Below are 16,790 nucleotides of genomic sequence, written 5' to 3'. Positions count from 1 at the left end.
ATAAGAGTTATTTTTATATAAATACATAAATATATATATATTATCTATATTTTAGTGTACGATGCACAAAAGTTTTTGAAGCTTTTGGAAATAGTTTAATTCTATTAAATATAATTTAATGAATAAAGTATAAACTTTATGATTTACCCTATCAAGGTAACCCTTTTCGTCAGGCAATTCATTTTATAATTATATGTAAAAAAAAAATGAATGGTTCTAAATTATAATTTTTAAATAAATTAATATTTAATTAAAATATAAATTATAATATAAATTTTTATATTATAATTAAATATTTATATAAATTATAATATAAATTTTTATATTATAATTAAATATTTATATAAATTATAATATAAATTTTTATATTATAATTAAATATTTATATAAATTATAATATAAATTTTTATATTATAATTAAATATTTAAATTATAATTTATATTAATATAAATAATTTAATAATATATTTATATATATAAATAATAAAATATTTATTTAAATATATAAATATATCTCAATGAAAACATAATTATAGTTCTTATAATAACAATAGAAAATCATTTATATAATTATGGGTCCTAAATGAAGAAAAAAAATAAACAACTTAATATATAATAAATTTATATTAATATAAAATAGATTTATATAAATTATTAATTAATTATAAGCATAATTAATTAAATATATATTATATATATAAATATAAAATTTTATATATATATATATTATATATTAATATATTTAATTTATAAATAAATATTATTTATTTATTTATTAATTAATAAATATATATATATATATAAATTATTTATATTAATCTATTTTATAAAATATTTATTAATATAAATAAATTTATATATATATATATATTATTTATTAATATAAATAAATTTATATATTTAATATAAAATTTTATATTAAAAAAAAAAAAAAAAAAATTAAGGGAAAACTAAAAATATTTAATAATTATAGTAAATATTTATTAATAATTATATTATATAATTATAAAAATATTATATATTACAATTATTAAACTGGAATTAAACTAATAAAAATTTTATATTAATTAATTTTACATAATTAATAATTTTGTAAATTTTTAAATTTTATTAATTTTATATTATTTTAAAAATAATGATTAATTGGTATAAAATTATTTATTAATAAATAAATATAAAAATATTTAAGGGGTATTTTTATATAAAATTTAATTTAGTGAGGATTGAACTAATAAAATTTTATATTAATTAATTTTACATAATTAATAATTTTGTAAATTTTTAAATTTTATTAATTTTATATTATTTTAAAAATAATGATTAATTGGTATAAAATTATTTATTAATAAATAAATATAAAAATATTTAAGGGGTATTTTTATATAAAATTTAATTTAGTGAGGATTGAACTAATAAAATTTTGTGTTAATTAATTTTACATAATTGATAATTATTGTAAATTTTTAAATTTTATTAATTTTATATTATTTTAAAAATAATGATTAATTGGTATAAAATTATTTATTAATAAATAAATATAAAAATATTTAAGGGGTATTTTTATATAAAATTTAATTTAGTGAGGATTGAACTAATAAAATTTTGTGTTAATTAATTTTACATAATTAATAATTTTGTAAATTTTTAAGTTTTATTAATTTTATATTATTTTAAAAATAGTGATTAATTGGTATAAAATTATTTATTAATAAATAAATATAAAAATATTTAAGGGGTATTTTTATATAAAATTTAATTTAGTGAGAATTGAACTAATAAAATTTTGTGTTAATTAATTTTACATAATTAATAATTTTGTAAATTTTTAAGTTTTATTAATTTTATATTATTTTAAAAATAATAATTGTATTTTTTAATATTTATATCAATAAATATTATTTTATTTTGGTTAATATTTTTATTATTATTTTATTTTACATGTAAATTTTTGTGTGAATTATTTTAATTTTTAAAAAATTATAATAATTAATTTATTCGCAGTAATTGATATTAATTAAAAAAGAAATTTTGTATTAGTAATAATATATAGTATTGGTAAAATTTGTGCCAGCTACCGCGGTTATACAAATAATGCAAGTAAAAATTTTTAGTATTAGTTAAATTATAAATTGAAAATTTATAATTTAACTATATACTAAAATTTTTACTTGCTCATATTTGTATAACCGCGGGTAGCTGGCACAAAATTTACCATACTACTATATTATTACTATACAAAATTTCTTCTTTATTAATATCAGATTCACTCTTTATAATATAAATATAAATTTATTAGGTGAAATTTTTAAATTTATTAATTTATTATTTAAAAAATAATTTAAGCTATAAACTTTTTGTAATAAACTAGGATTAGATACCCTATTATTAAAAATAAATATTAAAATGCTAAAGTAGTATTAGTTATATTCTTAAAATTTAAAAAATTTGGCGGTGTTTTAGTCTATTTAGAGGAATCTGTCCTGTAATTGATAATTCACATTGAACCTTACTTAAATTTGTTTAATTTGTATATCGTCGTCATCAGAATATGTTATAAGATTTAATTTTCTTAATATTTTATTAAATAAAATGTCAGATCAAGGTGCAGTTTATATTTAAGTAGAGATGGATTACAATAAATTTATTTAAATGAATAATTTTTTGAAACAAAAATTTGAAGGTGGATTTAATAGTAATATAAAATAGATTATTTATATGATTTTAGCTCTAAAACATGTACATATCGCCCATCGTTCTTATTTTTAAAATAAGATAAGTTGTAACATAGTAGATGTACTGGAAAGTGTATCTAGAAAGACAATTTAAAGCTTAATTAGTAAAGTATTTCATTTACATTGAAAAGAAATTTGTGCAAATCAATTTAAATTGATTAAATTTTATTTATTAATTTTTTTTTTTTTTAATTTAATTAATAAAAATAATTTTAATAATTTTAGTTTTAGTATTTTTTAAAGAAATAAATAATTTTAATAATAGTATATTTGTATTGTAAAAGAAAATTGAAATAATTTGAAAAATTTTTATTTAAAAAGAAAATTTAATTTATTGTACCTTGTGTATCAGGGTTTATTAATTAATTAATTATTATATTAATTTTTCTCGAATTTTAAAGATTTAATTATATATAAAAGTTACTGTGGAATAATTATTTTAAATATATAATTAGAAATGAAATGTTAATCGTTTTAAAATATATCTAGTTTTTTAAGAAATAAATTTAATTTAGATTTATAAATTAAAAGTTCTATTTATATAGTATTTTTATTTTATAAAATTAATATTTTAAGGGATTAGCTTTAAAATAAATTTTTAAATTTTTAATAAAATATTTAATAAATGTAAGCTTAAAAATAGTTATCATTAATAAATTTGTTATAATTTATTTTAAAATTTTTATTATTTATTGTTAAATTAAATTATTTATTAAAATATAAATTTTAATGATAATAATTTATAAATTATGATAAAATTAGTATATTTAATTTATATAAATTATTTAAAATGAAAGGTTTAAATAAGGAATTCGGCAAATTATATATTCACCTGTTTATCAAAAACATGTCTTTTTGAATTTAATTTAAAGTCTAACCTGCCCACTGATAAATTATTAAAGGGCCGCAGTATTTTGACTGTGCGAAGGTAGCATAATCAGTAGTCTTTTAATTGAAGGCTTGTATGAATGGTTGAATGAGATATATACTGTCTTTTTTAAATTTTTATAGAATTTTATTTTTTAATTAAAAAGTTAAAATGTAATTAAAAGACGAGAAGACCCTATAGATCTTTATTTTTGTTAATTATAAATTAAAAAGAATAATTAAATTTATATTTTAATAAAAAATTTTACTGGGGTGGTATTAAAATTTAAAAAACTTTTATTTTTAATTTACATTAATTTATGAATATTTGATCCAGTTATATTGATTAAAAAATTAAGTTACCTTAGGGATAACAGCGTAATTTTTTTTTAGAGTTCTTATCGACAAAAAAGATTGCGACCTCGATGTTGGATTAAGAGTTATTTTTAGGTGTAGAAGTTTAAAGTTTAGGTCTGTTCGACCTTTGAATTCTTACATGATCTGAGTTCAAACCGGCGTAAGCCAGGTTGGTTTCTATCTTTAATTAATTATTATATTATAGTACGAAAGGACCTAATATAAAAAATATAAATTTTAAATTTATGAATTATATTAATATTTAATAAACTATTTTGGCAGATTAGTGCAATAAATTTAGAATTTATTTATATAATTTAATTAATTATAAATAGTATTGTTTTATATAGATTATTTATTATCATTGATTGGAAGTTTATTATTGGTAATTTGTGTAATAGTAGGGGTAGCTTTTTTAACTTTATTAGAGCGGAAAGTTTTAGGATATATTCAAATTCGTAAAGGACCTAATAAAGTAGGATTTATAGGGTTATTACAACCTTTTAGTGATGCTGTAAAGTTATTTACTAAGGAACAAACTTATCCTTTATTATCTAATTATATTTTTTATTATTTTTCTCCTATTTTTTCTTTATTTTTGTCTTTATTAATTTGAATAAGTATGCCTTATTTAATTAAATTGTATTCTTTTAATTTAGGAGTTTTATTTTTTTTATGTATTACTAGATTAGGAGTTTATACCGTAATAGTGGCGGGGTGATCTTCTAATTCTAATTATGCTTTATTAGGAGGATTACGGGCTGTTGCACAAACTATTTCTTATGAAGTTAGATTGGCTTTAATTTTATTGAGATTTATTTTTTTAATTGGAAATTATAATTTTTTGAATTTTTTTATATATCAGAAATATATATGATTTATTGTATTTTGTTTTCCTTTAGGTCTCGTTTGATTTGCATCTTGTTTAGCTGAAACTAATCGTACCCCTTTTGATTTTGCTGAAGGGGAGTCTGAGTTAGTTTCAGGATTTAATGTAGAATATAGAAGAGGGGGATTTGCTTTAATTTTTTTAGCTGAATATTCTAGTATTTTATTTATAAGTATGTTATTTAGAGTAATTTTTTTAGGTAGAGATATTTATAGAATTTTATTTTTTTTTAAATTAACTATTATTTCTTTTTTTTTTATTTGGGTTCGAGGGACTTTACCTCGGTTTCGGTATGATAAATTAATGTATTTAGCTTGAAAGAGTTTTTTACCGATGTCTTTAAATTATTTATTTTTTTTTATTGGGGTAAAAATTTTTATTTTATCTATATTATTTTAATGAATAATTTTTAGTATAAAATTAAATTAATAGAAGGTTTAACTTCTTTCTTATGTTTTCAAGACATATGCTATAAAAGCTTATTAATTAATTTAATAATTTATCTCAATATTTTGATATTAAAGGATTAATAATAAAATAAGAAAAATATAATACTGTTAGAATTTGTCCTGTTAAAACATAAGGATCTTCAACAGGGCGAGCTCCAATTCAAGTTAAAAGGGAAGCCACAATTACTATATTTCAAAATAAAATTTGATTTAAAGGATAGAATTGTAATCCTCGGAATTTACTAGTATGAGTAAATGGGAGAATTATTAAAATTGCAATAGATAAAACTAATGCAATTACTCCTCCTAATTTATTTGGAATAGAACGTAAAATTGCATAAGCAAATAAAAAATATCATTCTGGTTGAATATGGACAGGAGTAACTAATGGGTTAGCTGGAATAAAATTTTCTGGGTCTATTAGTAAGTAATTGAATTTTCAAATAAATCCAATTAAAATTCATATAAAAATGATAAATCCAACAATATCCTTGTAAACAAAATAAGGATGAAAGGGAATTTTATCTACATTTGAATTTAACCCTAATGGATTATTTGATCCTGTTTGGTGTAAAAATAATAGATGAATTATAGTTAAAGCTAATACAATGAAAGGGAGAATAAAATGAAATGTAAAGAATCGAGTTAAAGTAGCATTATCAACAGCGAATCCTCCTCAAATTCATTGAACTAAATCTGTACCTAAATAAGGTACAGCGGATAAAAGATTAGTAATTACTGTGGCTCCTCAGAATGATATTTGCCCTCAAGGTAGAACATATCCTAAAAATCCTGTTGCTATTACTATAAATAAAATAATTACTCCAATTATTCATGTTGGAATATATAAGTATGAATTATAATAAACTCCTCGTCCTACGTGAATAAATAAACAAGCGAAAAAAAAAGAAGCTCCATTAGCATGACAAATTCGTAGGAATCAACCATTATTAACATCACGATAAATGTGATTTACTCTATTAAAAGCTGTTTCAATATCAGCAGTATAGTGTATTGCTAAGAATAATCCTGTTAAAATTTGGATGATTAAACATAATCCTAATAAAGAACCAAAATTTCATCAAGCAGAAATATTGGAAGGAGCCGGGAGATCGACAAGAGCATTATTTGCTATTTTTAATAAAGGGTGGGTTTTTCGTAATGATTTAGACATAAATTAATTTATTGGGCGTAAGGGCCCATAATTTTTTTTTGTAATTTTTACTGTTACTAATAAAGTTAAAAATAAATAATTAATTAATAATAAAGTAATTAAATTAGTTGGAAAGTTATATATTTTATTTAATGAAATTAAGTCTTCTATTATTAAAGAATTTGTAGAAAATAAATTATTTATTTCATTATTATTAATAAATATTCTAATAATTGATTTATCAAAAAAAAAAGAAAATACAATAAATATTAAAATTATACTTAAAGATAAAAAAAATAGTTTTATAGATAATGAAAATATTTCATTAGATGAAAGAGAAGTTACATAAATGAATAAAACTAATATTCCTCCTATAAAAATTAAAAATAAAACATAAGAAAATCAAAATGTTTTTACGAATATACCAGTTAACAGGGAAGTTAGAAATGTTTGAATTAAAAGTATTAACCCTATAGCTAAGGGGTGTTTTATTTGTATAAAGATAAAACTAGTAATTAAAGAAATTAGTATAATTAATGTTATAATATCAAGAAATAGTTTATAATAAAATATTAACTTTGGGAGTTAATGAAAAGGAAGTATCTTTTTTCTTGAAGTTTTAAAAAAAATAATTTTTATTTTTAGTTTACAAGACTAATGTTTTTTTTAAACTATTAAAACTAATGATAAATTTATATATATATTATTTAATAATTATTATATTTATTTTTGGAAGTATTGTTTTTATTTCTAGTCGTAAGCATTTACTTTGTACTTTATTGAGATTAGAGTTTATAGTATTAATATTATTTATGTTACTATTTTTGTATTTAAATTTTATAAATTATGAAAGTTACTTTAGTATATTTTTTTTAACTTTTTGTGTTTGTGAAGGGGTTCTAGGGCTATCCATTTTAGTTTCTATAATTCGAACTCATGGTAATGATTATTTTCAGAGTTTTTCTATTTTACAATGTTAAAATTTATTTTTATAATTATATTTATTTTTTTTTTATTTTTTAAAAAAAATATTTATTGAATGGTTCAAAATTTAATTTTTTTAGCTACTTGTTTATTTATAATTAAAATTAGTTCTAATTATTATTTTTGTGATATTTCTTATTATTTTGGTATAGATATAATTTCTTATGGATTAATTTTATTAAGTTTTTGAATTTGTGGTTTAATATTAATAGCTAGAGAAGGGGTAGTTCGTTATAATAATTATGTTAATTTATTTTTATTTATAATTGTTTTTTTACTTTTAATATTAATTTTTACTTTTAGTTCCATAAGTATATTTATATTTTATTTATTTTTTGAAAGAAGTCTAATTCCAACTTTATTTTTAATTTTAGGTTGAGGATATCAACCTGAACGTTTACAGGCGGGGATTTATTTATTATTTTATACTTTACTGGCTTCGTTGCCGTTATTAATTGGTATTTTTTATATTAAAAATGATAATTATACAATGAATTTTATTATATTAAGTTATAAAAATTTATATAATTTAGATTTTTTATATTTATGTATAATTTTTGCTTTTTTAGTAAAAATGCCAATATTTTTAGTTCATTTATGACTACCAAAGGCTCATGTAGAAGCCCCTGTCTCAGGGTCTATAATTTTGGCAGGTGTTTTATTAAAATTAGGAGGGTATGGCTTATTACGGGTATTTTCTTTAATGCAAGTTTTAGGTATAAAATTTAATTATATTTGAATTAGTATTAGCTTAATTGGGGGAGTTTTAGTTAGTTTAATTTGTTTATGACAAATAGACTTAAAGGCTTTAATTGCTTATTCTTCGGTTGCTCATATAGGGATCGTATTAAGAGGATTAATAACAATAACTTATTGGGGATTAAATGGGTCATATACTTTAATAATTGCTCATGGGTTATGTTCTTCTGGGTTATTTTGTTTGGCTAATATTTCTTATGAACGAATAGGAAGACGAAGTTTATTAATTAATAAAGGGATATTAAATTTTATGCCTAGTTTATCTTTATGATGATTTTTATTATGTTCTGGGAATATGGCAGCTCCACCTACTTTAAATTTATTAGGAGAAATTTCTTTATTAAATAGAATTGTTAGTTGATCTTGATTAACTATAATTAGTTTAGCTTTTTTGTCTTTTTTTAGAGCAGCTTATACTTTATATTTATTTGCTTATAGACAACATGGAAAAATTTATTCAGGGGTTTATTTTTTTTCTTCAGGAACTACTCGAGAATTTTTAGTATTAATATTGCATTGATTACCATTAAATTTATTAATTATAAAAAGAAATTTTTGTATATTATGAATTTAATTTTAATTTAAATAGTTTAAAATAAAATATTGATTTGTGGTGTCAATGATATGAAAATTTCATTTTAGATCGTGAATTATTTAGTTAATTATTGTAAAAATAGTTTTTATATTTTAATTTTTATTAGATTTACTTTATTTATTTTAAGATTAAAGTTTTTATTAATAGATTTAGTATATTTTATTGAATGAGAAATTGTTTCTTTACATTCAATATCTATTGTAATAACTTTTTTATTTGATTGAATAAGTTTAATATTTATATCTTTTGTTTTATTAATTTCTTCTTTAGTAATTTTTTATAGAGACCAATATATAGGAGAAGATTATAATGTAAATCGGTTTATTTTATTAGTATTAATATTTGTTATGTCAATAATAATATTAATTATTAGTCCTAATTTAATTAGAATTTTATTAGGATGAGATGGGTTAGGATTAGTTTCTTATTGTTTAGTAATTTATTTTCAAAATGTAAAATCTTATAATGCTGGTATATTAACAGCTTTATCTAATCGAATCGGGGATGTTGCTTTATTATTAGCTATTGCTTGAATATTAAATTATGGAAGTTGAAATTATATTTTTTATTTAGATATAATAAAAAATAATTTTGAAATAATAGTTATTGGAGGATTAGTAATATTAGCTGCAATGACTAAAAGTGCTCAAATTCCTTTTTCTTCTTGATTACCTGCAGCTATGGCAGCACCGACTCCTGTTTCTGCTTTAGTACATTCTTCTACATTAGTAACTGCTGGAGTTTATTTATTAATTCGATTTAATATTTTATTAGATAATTCTAAGTTAGGACAATTTTTATTATTAGTTTCTGGATTAACAATATTTATAGCTGGATTAGGGGCTAATTTTGAGTTTGATTTAAAAAAAATTATTGCTTTATCTACTTTAAGTCAATTAGGTTTAATAATAAGTATTTTATCTATTGGTTATTATAAGTTAGCTTTTTTTCATTTATTAACACATGCACTCTTTAAGGCTTTATTATTTATATGTGCTGGAGTAATTATTCATAATACAAAAAATGCTCAAGATATTCGATTTATAGGGGGTTTAAGTATAAGAATACCTTTAACATGTAGTTGTTTTAATATTGCTAATTTAGCTTTATGTGGAATACCTTTTTTGGCGGGGTTTTATTCGAAGGATTTAATTTTAGAAACAGTAATGTTGTCTTATATAAATTTTTTTTCTTTTTTTCTTTTTTTTTTTTCTACAGGGTTAACTGTATGTTATTCTTTTCGATTAGTTTATTATTCAATAACAGGGGATTTTAATAGAACTACATTGAATATGTTAAATGATAAGGGGTGAACTATATCTTTTAGAATTTTTTTTTTAATAGTTATAGCTATTATTGGGGGAAGAATGTTAAGTTGATTAATATTTTTTAATCCTGAAATAATTTGTTTACCTTATTATTTAAAAAATTTAACATTAATAGTTTGTTTATTAGGAGGATTTACTGGGTATTTAATTAGAAATGTTAATTTTTTTTTTATTAATAAGTCTTTAGTTTATTATAATTTTAGTTTTTTTTCTGGAAGTATGTGATTTATACCTTTAATTTCAACTGTAGGTGTTGTAAAATGACCATTAATTTTAGGAATATATTCTTATAAAATGTTTGATCAAGGATGAAGTGAATATTTTGGAGGTCAGATATTATATAATCAATTAAAAATTTATTCATTATATGTTCAAGAATTTCAAAATAATAATTTAAAAATTTATTTATTAAGTTATATATTATGAGTAATTATTTTAGTAAGAATAATATTATTTTTAAATTAATTTTTAAATTTAAATAGCTTATATTTAGAGCATGACACTGAAGATGTTAGGGAAATTATTGTAATTTTTAAATATTTATAAAAAATAAATTTTTATTTTTACAGTGAAAATGTAATGTTTTTTTTAAACTATATAAATGGAATTAAAAATGAAATATGTTGATCAAGAAAAAGCTGCTAACTTTTATCTTTAATGGTTTAATTCCATTTATATTTCTACTTAATTGGAATATATAAATTATTCAATGATATCATTAACAGTGATATACCTCTTTTTGGTTTCAATTAATTAAGATAAATTGAATATAAATTCAATACTTTTTAAATGCAAATTAAATGTTATAGTTAACTATTATCCCAAAATATGGGTGAATTTCACCTAAGATTAGGCCGAAACTAATTGCAATAAATCGCTTCATATTTTAATTATTTCATTCTAAAGCTCCTTGGTTTCATTCATGGTATAAGCCAATTAATAAAATGAAAATAAAAAATAAACTAGTCATTGATCAATTTATTAGATTTGATGTTTTAATAATTAAAATTATTGGTAGGATTAAAGCAATTTCTACATCAAAAATTAAAAAAATAATAGCAATTAAAAAAAATCGTAATGAAAAAGGTAAACGAGAGTAATTTATTGGGTCGAATCCACATTCAAATGGAGATGATTTTTCTCGATCTGTGATAGTTTTTTTTGATAAAATTGTTGCTAATATTATTACAATAATTGTAATAGTAAAAATAATAATTCTTATAATGAATAATATAATAATTATTTATACTAAAATTATTTAGTCCTTGTGATTGGAAGTCACATATACAATTATATACTTTATAAATTAATTACCTCATCAATAAATTGAAATATATAAGAATAGTCAAACTACATCAACAAAATGTCAATATCAAGCAGCTGCTTCGAATCCAAAATGATGACTTCTAGAAAAATGACAATTTATATGTCGAAATAAACAAATTAATAGAAAAGAAGTTCCAATTAATACGTGTAGTCCGTGAAATCCTGTTGCTACAAAAAATGTAGATCCATAAACATTATCGGCAATTGTAAAAGGAGCTTCAATATATTCATAAGCTTGAAGAATTGAAAAATAAATTCCTAAAAGAACAGTAAAAAATAATCTTTGAATTGTTTGAGTATGATTATTTTCTATTAAACTATGATGGGCTCAAGTTACTGTAACCCCGGAAGCTAATAAAATAGCTGTATTTAAAAGAGGAATTTGAAAAGGATTAAAAGGTTCAATTCCAATTGGAGGTCAAACTATTCCTAATTCGATTGTTGGAGATAAGCTACTATGGAAAAAAGCTCAAAAGAAGGAAATAAAGAAAAAAACTTCAGAAATAATAAATAAAATTATTCCTCATCGTAATCCTAATGTTACGGGAATAGTGTGAAGTCCTTGAAAAGTTCCTTCTCGAGAAATATCTCGTCATCATTGGTATATAGTTAATATAGTAATGATATTACCCAGTAAAAATAAAGTATTATCATATTGATGAAATCATTGGACAAGGCCTGTAACTGTTGTTATAGCTCCGATAGCTCCTGTTAAAGGTCAAGGGCTATAATCTACTAAGTGAAATGGGTGATTTGCATGTGTTGACATAAATTAATTTACTTCACTAGAATAAAGAGTTCTTAATACTGCAAAAACATAAGATTGAATAATAGCAACAGCAGATTCAAGAACTAAAAGAGCAATTTGAGTAATTAAAATTAATGAAAGAATGATATAAGATGTTGATATAGGGCCGGTATTTCCTAATAAAGTTATTAGTAAATGTCCTGCAATTATATTAGCAGTCAATCGTACTGCTAAAGTTCCTGGTCGGATTACATTACTAATAGTTTCAATGCATACTATAAAAGGTATTAAAACAGGAGGAGTTCCTTGAGGAACTAAATGAGCAAATATATGTTGTGTGTGACAAATTCATCCATAAAGCATGAATCTTAATCATAATGGGAAAGCTAAAGTTAAAGTTAAAGTTAAATGACTAGTACTCGTAAAAATATACGGGAATAATCCTAAAAAATTATTAAATATAATTAATCTAAATAAAGAAACAAATATTAATGTTCTTCCATTATGTCCATTAGGACCTAAAAGAGTTTTAAATTCCTTGTGAAGTGTTAATAAAATGTTATTTCAAATAATTTGGAATCGATTAGGTATTAATCAGTAAGTTGAAGGAATAATTAATAGACCTAAAAAAGTTCTTAGTCAATTTAAGGACAAATTTAAGATAGTTGTTGAAGGGTCAAATACGGAAAATAAGTTTGTTATCATTTTCAGTTTAATTTGTGTTGTTTAATATTCAAGTTTTGGGATGTTTCAGTTGAATTATAAGAAAAACAAAAATAATTTTTAATATTAAAAATTACTAATGTGATAGAAAAAACAAAAAATAAAGTTAATCAACTAATAGGGGCTATTTGAGGAATTAAAAAATATTAGATTAAACTAATTTTTTTAGTTTGACATACTAAGGTTTTGGGTTAAACTAATTTTTTAGTTTAAATATATTTTTCATTAGAAGTAAGTGCTAATTTACTATAATATGATTTAAGAGATCATTACTTGCTTTCAGTCATCTAATGAATTTATTTGAGAAGAAATTCATTTGATAAAATAGTTTATAGGAATTCTTTCAACAACAATTGGTATAAAACTATGATTTGCTCCACAGATTTCTGAGCATTGACCAAAGAATAATCCAGGTTGATTTATTAAAAAATTAGTTTGGTTTAATCGTCCTGGAGTAGCATCAATTTTAACTCCTAAAGAGGGGACTGTTCAGGAATGAAGAACATCTGTAGCTGTAACTAAAATACGAATTTGATTATTTATAGGTAAAATAATTCGGTTATCAACATCTAATAAACGGAATCCATTTAAATCTAATTCGTTGGTAGGAATTATATAAGAGTCAAATTCTAAATTTAAAAAATTTGAGTATTCATAACTTCAATATCATTGGTGACCAATAACCTTTAAAGTAATTAATGGTGAATTAATTTCGTCTATTAAGTATAATAGTCGTAATGAAGGGAAGGCAATAAATATTAAAATAATAGCGGGTAAAATTGTTCAGATAATTTCAATTGTTTGTCCGTGTAATAAATATCGATTTGTAAATTTGTTAAAAAATAATATAAATATAATATATGCAATTATAACTGTAATTATAATTAGAATTAATAAAGTATGATCATGAAAAAAATTTAATTGTTCTATTAAAGGGGATGAACTGTTTTGAAGTCCTAAATTTGCTCATGTTGCCATTTTCTAATAAAAGATAATAATCTTTATATATGAAGCTTAAATTCATTGCACTAATCTGCCATATTAGAAATTAGAAGAAAGTAGTGGTAATTCTGAATAAGTATGTTCTGCAGGAGGAAGTGTATGATATCATTCAATAGATGAAGATAATTGTATAGGGAAAGAAGGTGTTCGTTGAGTAATTATACTTTCTCAAATAATAAATAAAAAGAAAATAACGGCAAATAGTGAAATTGTTCTTCCTAAAGAAGAAATAATATTTCAAGTTAAGTAGCTATCAGGAAAATCTGAGTATCGTCGAGGTATTCCAGCTAACCCTAAAAAATGTTGAGGAAAGAAAGTTAGATTTACTCCAATAAATATTATACTAAATTGAGCCTTTAATCATGAAGGGTTTATAACTATTCCTGTTAATAAAGGGTATCAATGAATAAATCCTGCTATAATAGCAAATACAGCTCCTATAGATAAAACGTAATGAAAATGGGCAACTACGTAATAAGTATCATGAAGAACAATATCAATTGAAGAATTAGCTAATACTACTCCTGTTAAACCTCCAACTGTAAATAAAAATACAAATCCTAATGATCATAGAAGGGCTGGACTATATGTTAATTGAGTTCCGTGTAAAGTTGCTAATCAACTAAAAATTTTAATTCCTGTAGGAACAGCAATAATTATAGTTGCTGAAGTAAAATAAGCTCGAGTATCTACGTCTATACCTACTGTAAATATATGATGAGCTCAAACAATAAATCCCAATAATCCAATTGTTAATATAGCATAAATTATTCCTAAAGTTCCAAATGTTTCCTTTTTTCCGCTTTCTTGAGTAATAATATGAGAAATTATTCCAAATCCGGGTAAAATTAAAATATAAACTTCTGGGTGTCCAAAGAATCAAAATAAGTGTTGGTATAAAATAGGGTCTCCCCCTCCGATTGGATCAAAGAAAGATGTATTTAAGTTTCGGTCTGTTAATAATATAGTAATAGCTCCAGCTAAAACAGGAAGAGAAAGAAGTAATAAGATAGCTGTAATAACTACAGATCAAACAAATAAGGGTAGTCGATCTAAAGTAATCCCTGACGATCACATATTAATCACAGTTGTAATAAAATTTACTGCCCCTAAAATTGAGGAAATTCCAGCTAAATGAAGAGAAAAAATAGCTAAATCAACAGAAGCTCCAGCATGAGCTGTTCCTGAAGAGAGAGGAGGATAAACTGTTCACCCAGTTCCTGCCCCATTTTCTACTATTGAGCTTGATAATAGAAGAGTCAATGAAGGAGGTAGTATTCAAAAACTTATATTATTCATTCGAGGGAAAGCTATATCAGGGGCTCCTAATATTAAAGGAACTAATCAATTTCCAAATCCTCCAATTATAATTGGCATTACTATAAAGAAAATTATAATAAATGCATGAGCTGTTACAATTACATTATAAATTTGGTCATTCCCAATAAATATACCAGGGTGGCTAAGTTCAGCACGAATTAAAATTCTTAGAGAAGTTCCGACTATTCCAGATCATACTCCAAAAATGAAATATAAAGTTCCAATATCTTTATGATTTGTTGAAAATAACCATTGTCGCGATTAAATGGCTGAAGTTTAGGCGATAAATTGTAAATTTATATATAAGAAAAATATTCTTTTTAATCAAACTTTATATTCAATAATGATATTAGACTGCAATTCTAAAGGAATAATTAAAAAATTATTAAAGTTTAAGAATTAAAAGATTAATACAAATATTTTCAGCTTTGAAGGCTATTAGTTTATTTAACTTAAATTCTTATTATAAGATTAAATAAATTAATGTAATAATTAATAATCCTATAATAGAAATAAAATTTATAGTTAAAATTAAAGTTAAATTATTATTAGAATAAGAATTTATTAATATTCATGAATTTTTATTGTAATTTAATATATAAATACTATAAGATATTCGTAAATAATAGTATAAAGTAATTAAAGTTAAACAAACAGCAATAAATAAAAGAAATAATTGATTTATTTCTACTAAATTTTGAATAACTAATCATTTAGGTAAAAATCCTAGAAATGGGGGTAATCCTCCTAAAGATAAAAGATTTAAAAATATAAAGAATTTAATGTAAGGATTTATTATTGAAAAATTAAAAATTTGATTAAAATGAAATAATTTAAAATTATTAAATATTAAAATGATAGATATAGATAAAATTGAATATAATAAAAAATAAGTTAATCATAAAAGTTCGTTATTTATTATAGCTATTAATATTCAACCAATATGATTAATTGATGAAAAAGCTATTAATTTACGTAAAGATGTTTGATTTAATCCTCCTAAAGCTCCAATAATTATTGAAAGTAAAATTGTAAAGTAAAAAAAATTAATATTTAAATTATAGGAAATAAGTATTAAAGGAGCGATTTTTTGTCAAGTTATTAAAATTAAACCATTAATTCAATTTAATCCTTCTATAACTCCTGGGAATCAAAAATGAAAAGGAGCTGCTCCTCTTTTTAATAATAAAGTAGATAAAATTAATAAATTATTAAAATTATTATTTATTATTCAATTTTCATTAAAAAATATTATTATTAAAATAATAGCAAATAATAAAATTGAAGAAGCGAAAGCTTGAGTTAAAAAATATTTTAGACTACTTTCTGAAGTTATTAGATTTTTTTTACCTTCATTTATTAAGGGGATAAATGAAAGTAAATTAATTTCTAATCCTATTCAAGCTCCTAATCAGGAATTAGATGAAATGGTAATTAAAGTTCCTGAAATTAATATAATAAAAAAAATATTATTAGAGATTTTTTTAATTAAAAAGAAAAGGATTATAACCTTTATAAGTGGGGTATGAACCCAATAGCTTAATTAGCTTATCTTTTT

At 21.0% G+C, this 16,790-nt stretch overlaps 13 protein-coding genes and 25 non-coding genes across 38 annotated transcripts; 15 read left to right on the top strand and 23 right to left on the bottom strand. All coding sequences in view use genetic code 5, as the record gives it.

Moving 5' to 3' along the window:
* Positions 1-45: 45 nt before the first annotated feature.
* Positions 46-114, top strand: CFI06_mgt23. Its single transcript has one exon. It is a non-coding gene; the product is annotated as a tRNA-Gln (tRNA).
* A 2-nt stretch (positions 115-116) lies between these two features.
* On the bottom strand, positions 117-183 carry CFI06_mgt22. The gene has a single exon. It is a non-coding gene; the product is annotated as a tRNA-Ile (tRNA).
* A 1,767-nt stretch (positions 184-1,950) lies between these two features.
* Positions 1,951-2,002, top strand: CFI06_mgt21. Its single transcript has one exon. It is a non-coding gene; the product is annotated as a tRNA-Leu (tRNA).
* A 129-nt stretch (positions 2,003-2,131) lies between these two features.
* CFI06_mgr01 lies at positions 2,132-2,818 on the top strand. Its single transcript has one exon. It is a non-coding gene; the product is annotated as a 12S ribosomal RNA (ribosomal RNA).
* CFI06_mgt20 lies at positions 2,819-2,890 on the top strand. Its single transcript has one exon. It is a non-coding gene; the product is annotated as a tRNA-Val (tRNA).
* Position 2,891: 1 nt separating this feature from the next.
* Positions 2,892-4,225, top strand: CFI06_mgr02. The gene has a single exon. It is a non-coding gene; the product is annotated as a 16S ribosomal RNA (ribosomal RNA).
* CFI06_mgt19 lies at positions 4,226-4,293 on the top strand. Its single transcript has one exon. It is a non-coding gene; the product is annotated as a tRNA-Leu (tRNA).
* Positions 4,294-4,302: 9 nt separating this feature from the next.
* ND1 (NADH dehydrogenase subunit 1) lies at positions 4,303-5,244 on the top strand. The gene has a single exon. The coding sequence runs from the start codon at positions 4,303-4,305 to the stop codon at positions 5,242-5,244; it is 942 nt and encodes a 313-aa protein (YP_009389272.1).
* A 23-nt stretch (positions 5,245-5,267) lies between these two features.
* On the bottom strand, positions 5,268-5,333 carry CFI06_mgt18. Its single transcript has one exon. It is a non-coding gene; the product is annotated as a tRNA-Ser (tRNA).
* On the bottom strand, positions 5,334-6,468 carry CYTB (cytochrome b). Its single transcript has one exon. A coding segment is annotated over exon 1 (1,135 nt).
* Positions 6,469-6,471: 3 nt separating this feature from the next.
* ND6 (NADH dehydrogenase subunit 6) lies at positions 6,472-6,993 on the bottom strand. Its single transcript has one exon. The coding sequence runs from the start codon at positions 6,991-6,993 to the stop codon at positions 6,472-6,474; it is 522 nt and encodes a 173-aa protein (YP_009389270.1).
* A 2-nt stretch (positions 6,994-6,995) lies between these two features.
* On the top strand, positions 6,996-7,062 carry CFI06_mgt17. The gene has a single exon. It is a non-coding gene; the product is annotated as a tRNA-Pro (tRNA).
* Positions 7,063-7,128, bottom strand: CFI06_mgt16. Its single transcript has one exon. It is a non-coding gene; the product is annotated as a tRNA-Thr (tRNA).
* Positions 7,129-7,130: 2 nt separating this feature from the next.
* Positions 7,131-7,427, top strand: ND4L (NADH dehydrogenase subunit 4L). Its single transcript has one exon. It carries the CDS (start codon positions 7,131-7,133, stop codon positions 7,425-7,427), a length of 297 nt encoding a protein of 98 aa, YP_009389269.1.
* On the top strand, positions 7,421-8,764 carry ND4 (NADH dehydrogenase subunit 4). Its single transcript has one exon. It carries the CDS (start codon positions 7,421-7,423, stop codon positions 8,762-8,764), a length of 1,344 nt encoding a protein of 447 aa, YP_009389268.1.
* A 5-nt stretch (positions 8,765-8,769) lies between these two features.
* Positions 8,770-8,835, top strand: CFI06_mgt15. The gene has a single exon. It is a non-coding gene; the product is annotated as a tRNA-His (tRNA).
* ND5 (NADH dehydrogenase subunit 5) lies at positions 8,836-10,578 on the top strand. The gene has a single exon. It carries the CDS (start codon positions 8,836-8,838, stop codon positions 10,576-10,578), a length of 1,743 nt encoding a protein of 580 aa, YP_009389267.1.
* A 7-nt stretch (positions 10,579-10,585) lies between these two features.
* Positions 10,586-10,652, top strand: CFI06_mgt14. Its single transcript has one exon. It is a non-coding gene; the product is annotated as a tRNA-Phe (tRNA).
* On the bottom strand, positions 10,651-10,716 carry CFI06_mgt13. Its single transcript has one exon. It is a non-coding gene; the product is annotated as a tRNA-Glu (tRNA).
* A 12-nt stretch (positions 10,717-10,728) lies between these two features.
* CFI06_mgt12 lies at positions 10,729-10,795 on the bottom strand. The gene has a single exon. It is a non-coding gene; the product is annotated as a tRNA-Ser (tRNA).
* Position 10,796: 1 nt separating this feature from the next.
* On the bottom strand, positions 10,797-10,866 carry CFI06_mgt11. Its single transcript has one exon. It is a non-coding gene; the product is annotated as a tRNA-Asn (tRNA).
* Position 10,867: 1 nt separating this feature from the next.
* On the bottom strand, positions 10,868-10,936 carry CFI06_mgt10. Its single transcript has one exon. It is a non-coding gene; the product is annotated as a tRNA-Ala (tRNA).
* A 4-nt stretch (positions 10,937-10,940) lies between these two features.
* Positions 10,941-11,000, bottom strand: CFI06_mgt09. Its single transcript has one exon. It is a non-coding gene; the product is annotated as a tRNA-Arg (tRNA).
* Positions 11,001-11,329, bottom strand: ND3 (NADH dehydrogenase subunit 3). Its single transcript has one exon. A coding segment is annotated over exon 1 (329 nt).
* A 24-nt stretch (positions 11,330-11,353) lies between these two features.
* On the bottom strand, positions 11,354-11,420 carry CFI06_mgt08. The gene has a single exon. It is a non-coding gene; the product is annotated as a tRNA-Gly (tRNA).
* COX3 (cytochrome c oxidase subunit III) lies at positions 11,421-12,208 on the bottom strand. Its single transcript has one exon. A coding segment is annotated over exon 1 (788 nt).
* A 3-nt stretch (positions 12,209-12,211) lies between these two features.
* Positions 12,212-12,892, bottom strand: ATP6 (ATP synthase F0 subunit 6). Its single transcript has one exon. The coding sequence runs from the start codon at positions 12,890-12,892 to the stop codon at positions 12,212-12,214; it is 681 nt and encodes a 226-aa protein (YP_009389264.1).
* Positions 12,886-13,047, bottom strand: ATP8 (ATP synthase F0 subunit 8). The gene has a single exon. It carries the CDS (start codon positions 13,045-13,047, stop codon positions 12,886-12,888), a length of 162 nt encoding a protein of 53 aa, YP_009389263.1.
* On the bottom strand, positions 13,048-13,116 carry CFI06_mgt07. Its single transcript has one exon. It is a non-coding gene; the product is annotated as a tRNA-Asp (tRNA).
* A 16-nt stretch (positions 13,117-13,132) lies between these two features.
* Positions 13,133-13,203, bottom strand: CFI06_mgt06. The gene has a single exon. It is a non-coding gene; the product is annotated as a tRNA-Lys (tRNA).
* Positions 13,204-13,888, bottom strand: COX2 (cytochrome c oxidase subunit II). The gene has a single exon. A coding segment is annotated over exon 1 (685 nt).
* A 1-nt stretch (position 13,889) lies between these two features.
* Positions 13,890-13,956, bottom strand: CFI06_mgt05. Its single transcript has one exon. It is a non-coding gene; the product is annotated as a tRNA-Leu (tRNA).
* COX1 (cytochrome c oxidase subunit I) lies at positions 13,957-15,493 on the bottom strand (the record flags this gene model as incomplete). Its single annotated transcript has 1 exon — positions 13,957-15,493. A coding segment is annotated over one exon (1,537 nt), but the record flags the coding sequence as incomplete, so codon positions are not given.
* CFI06_mgt04 lies at positions 15,492-15,559 on the top strand. The gene has a single exon. It is a non-coding gene; the product is annotated as a tRNA-Tyr (tRNA).
* Positions 15,560-15,626, top strand: CFI06_mgt03. The gene has a single exon. It is a non-coding gene; the product is annotated as a tRNA-Cys (tRNA).
* On the bottom strand, positions 15,626-15,695 carry CFI06_mgt02. The gene has a single exon. It is a non-coding gene; the product is annotated as a tRNA-Trp (tRNA).
* On the bottom strand, positions 15,696-16,721 carry ND2 (NADH dehydrogenase subunit 2). Its single transcript has one exon. It carries the CDS (start codon positions 16,719-16,721, stop codon positions 15,696-15,698), a length of 1,026 nt encoding a protein of 341 aa, YP_009389260.1.
* Positions 16,722-16,790, bottom strand: CFI06_mgt01. Its single transcript has one exon. It is a non-coding gene; the product is annotated as a tRNA-Met (tRNA).

This window comes from Aedes aegypti, mitochondrion (assembly GCF_002204515.2).
Source record: "Aedes aegypti strain LVP_AGWG mitochondrion, complete genome".
Taxonomy (NCBI): Eukaryota; Metazoa; Arthropoda; class Insecta; order Diptera; family Culicidae; genus Aedes; species Aedes aegypti.
The sequence above is the reverse complement of the archived record's forward strand: the minus strand, read 5'-3'. Positions and strand labels throughout refer to the sequence as shown.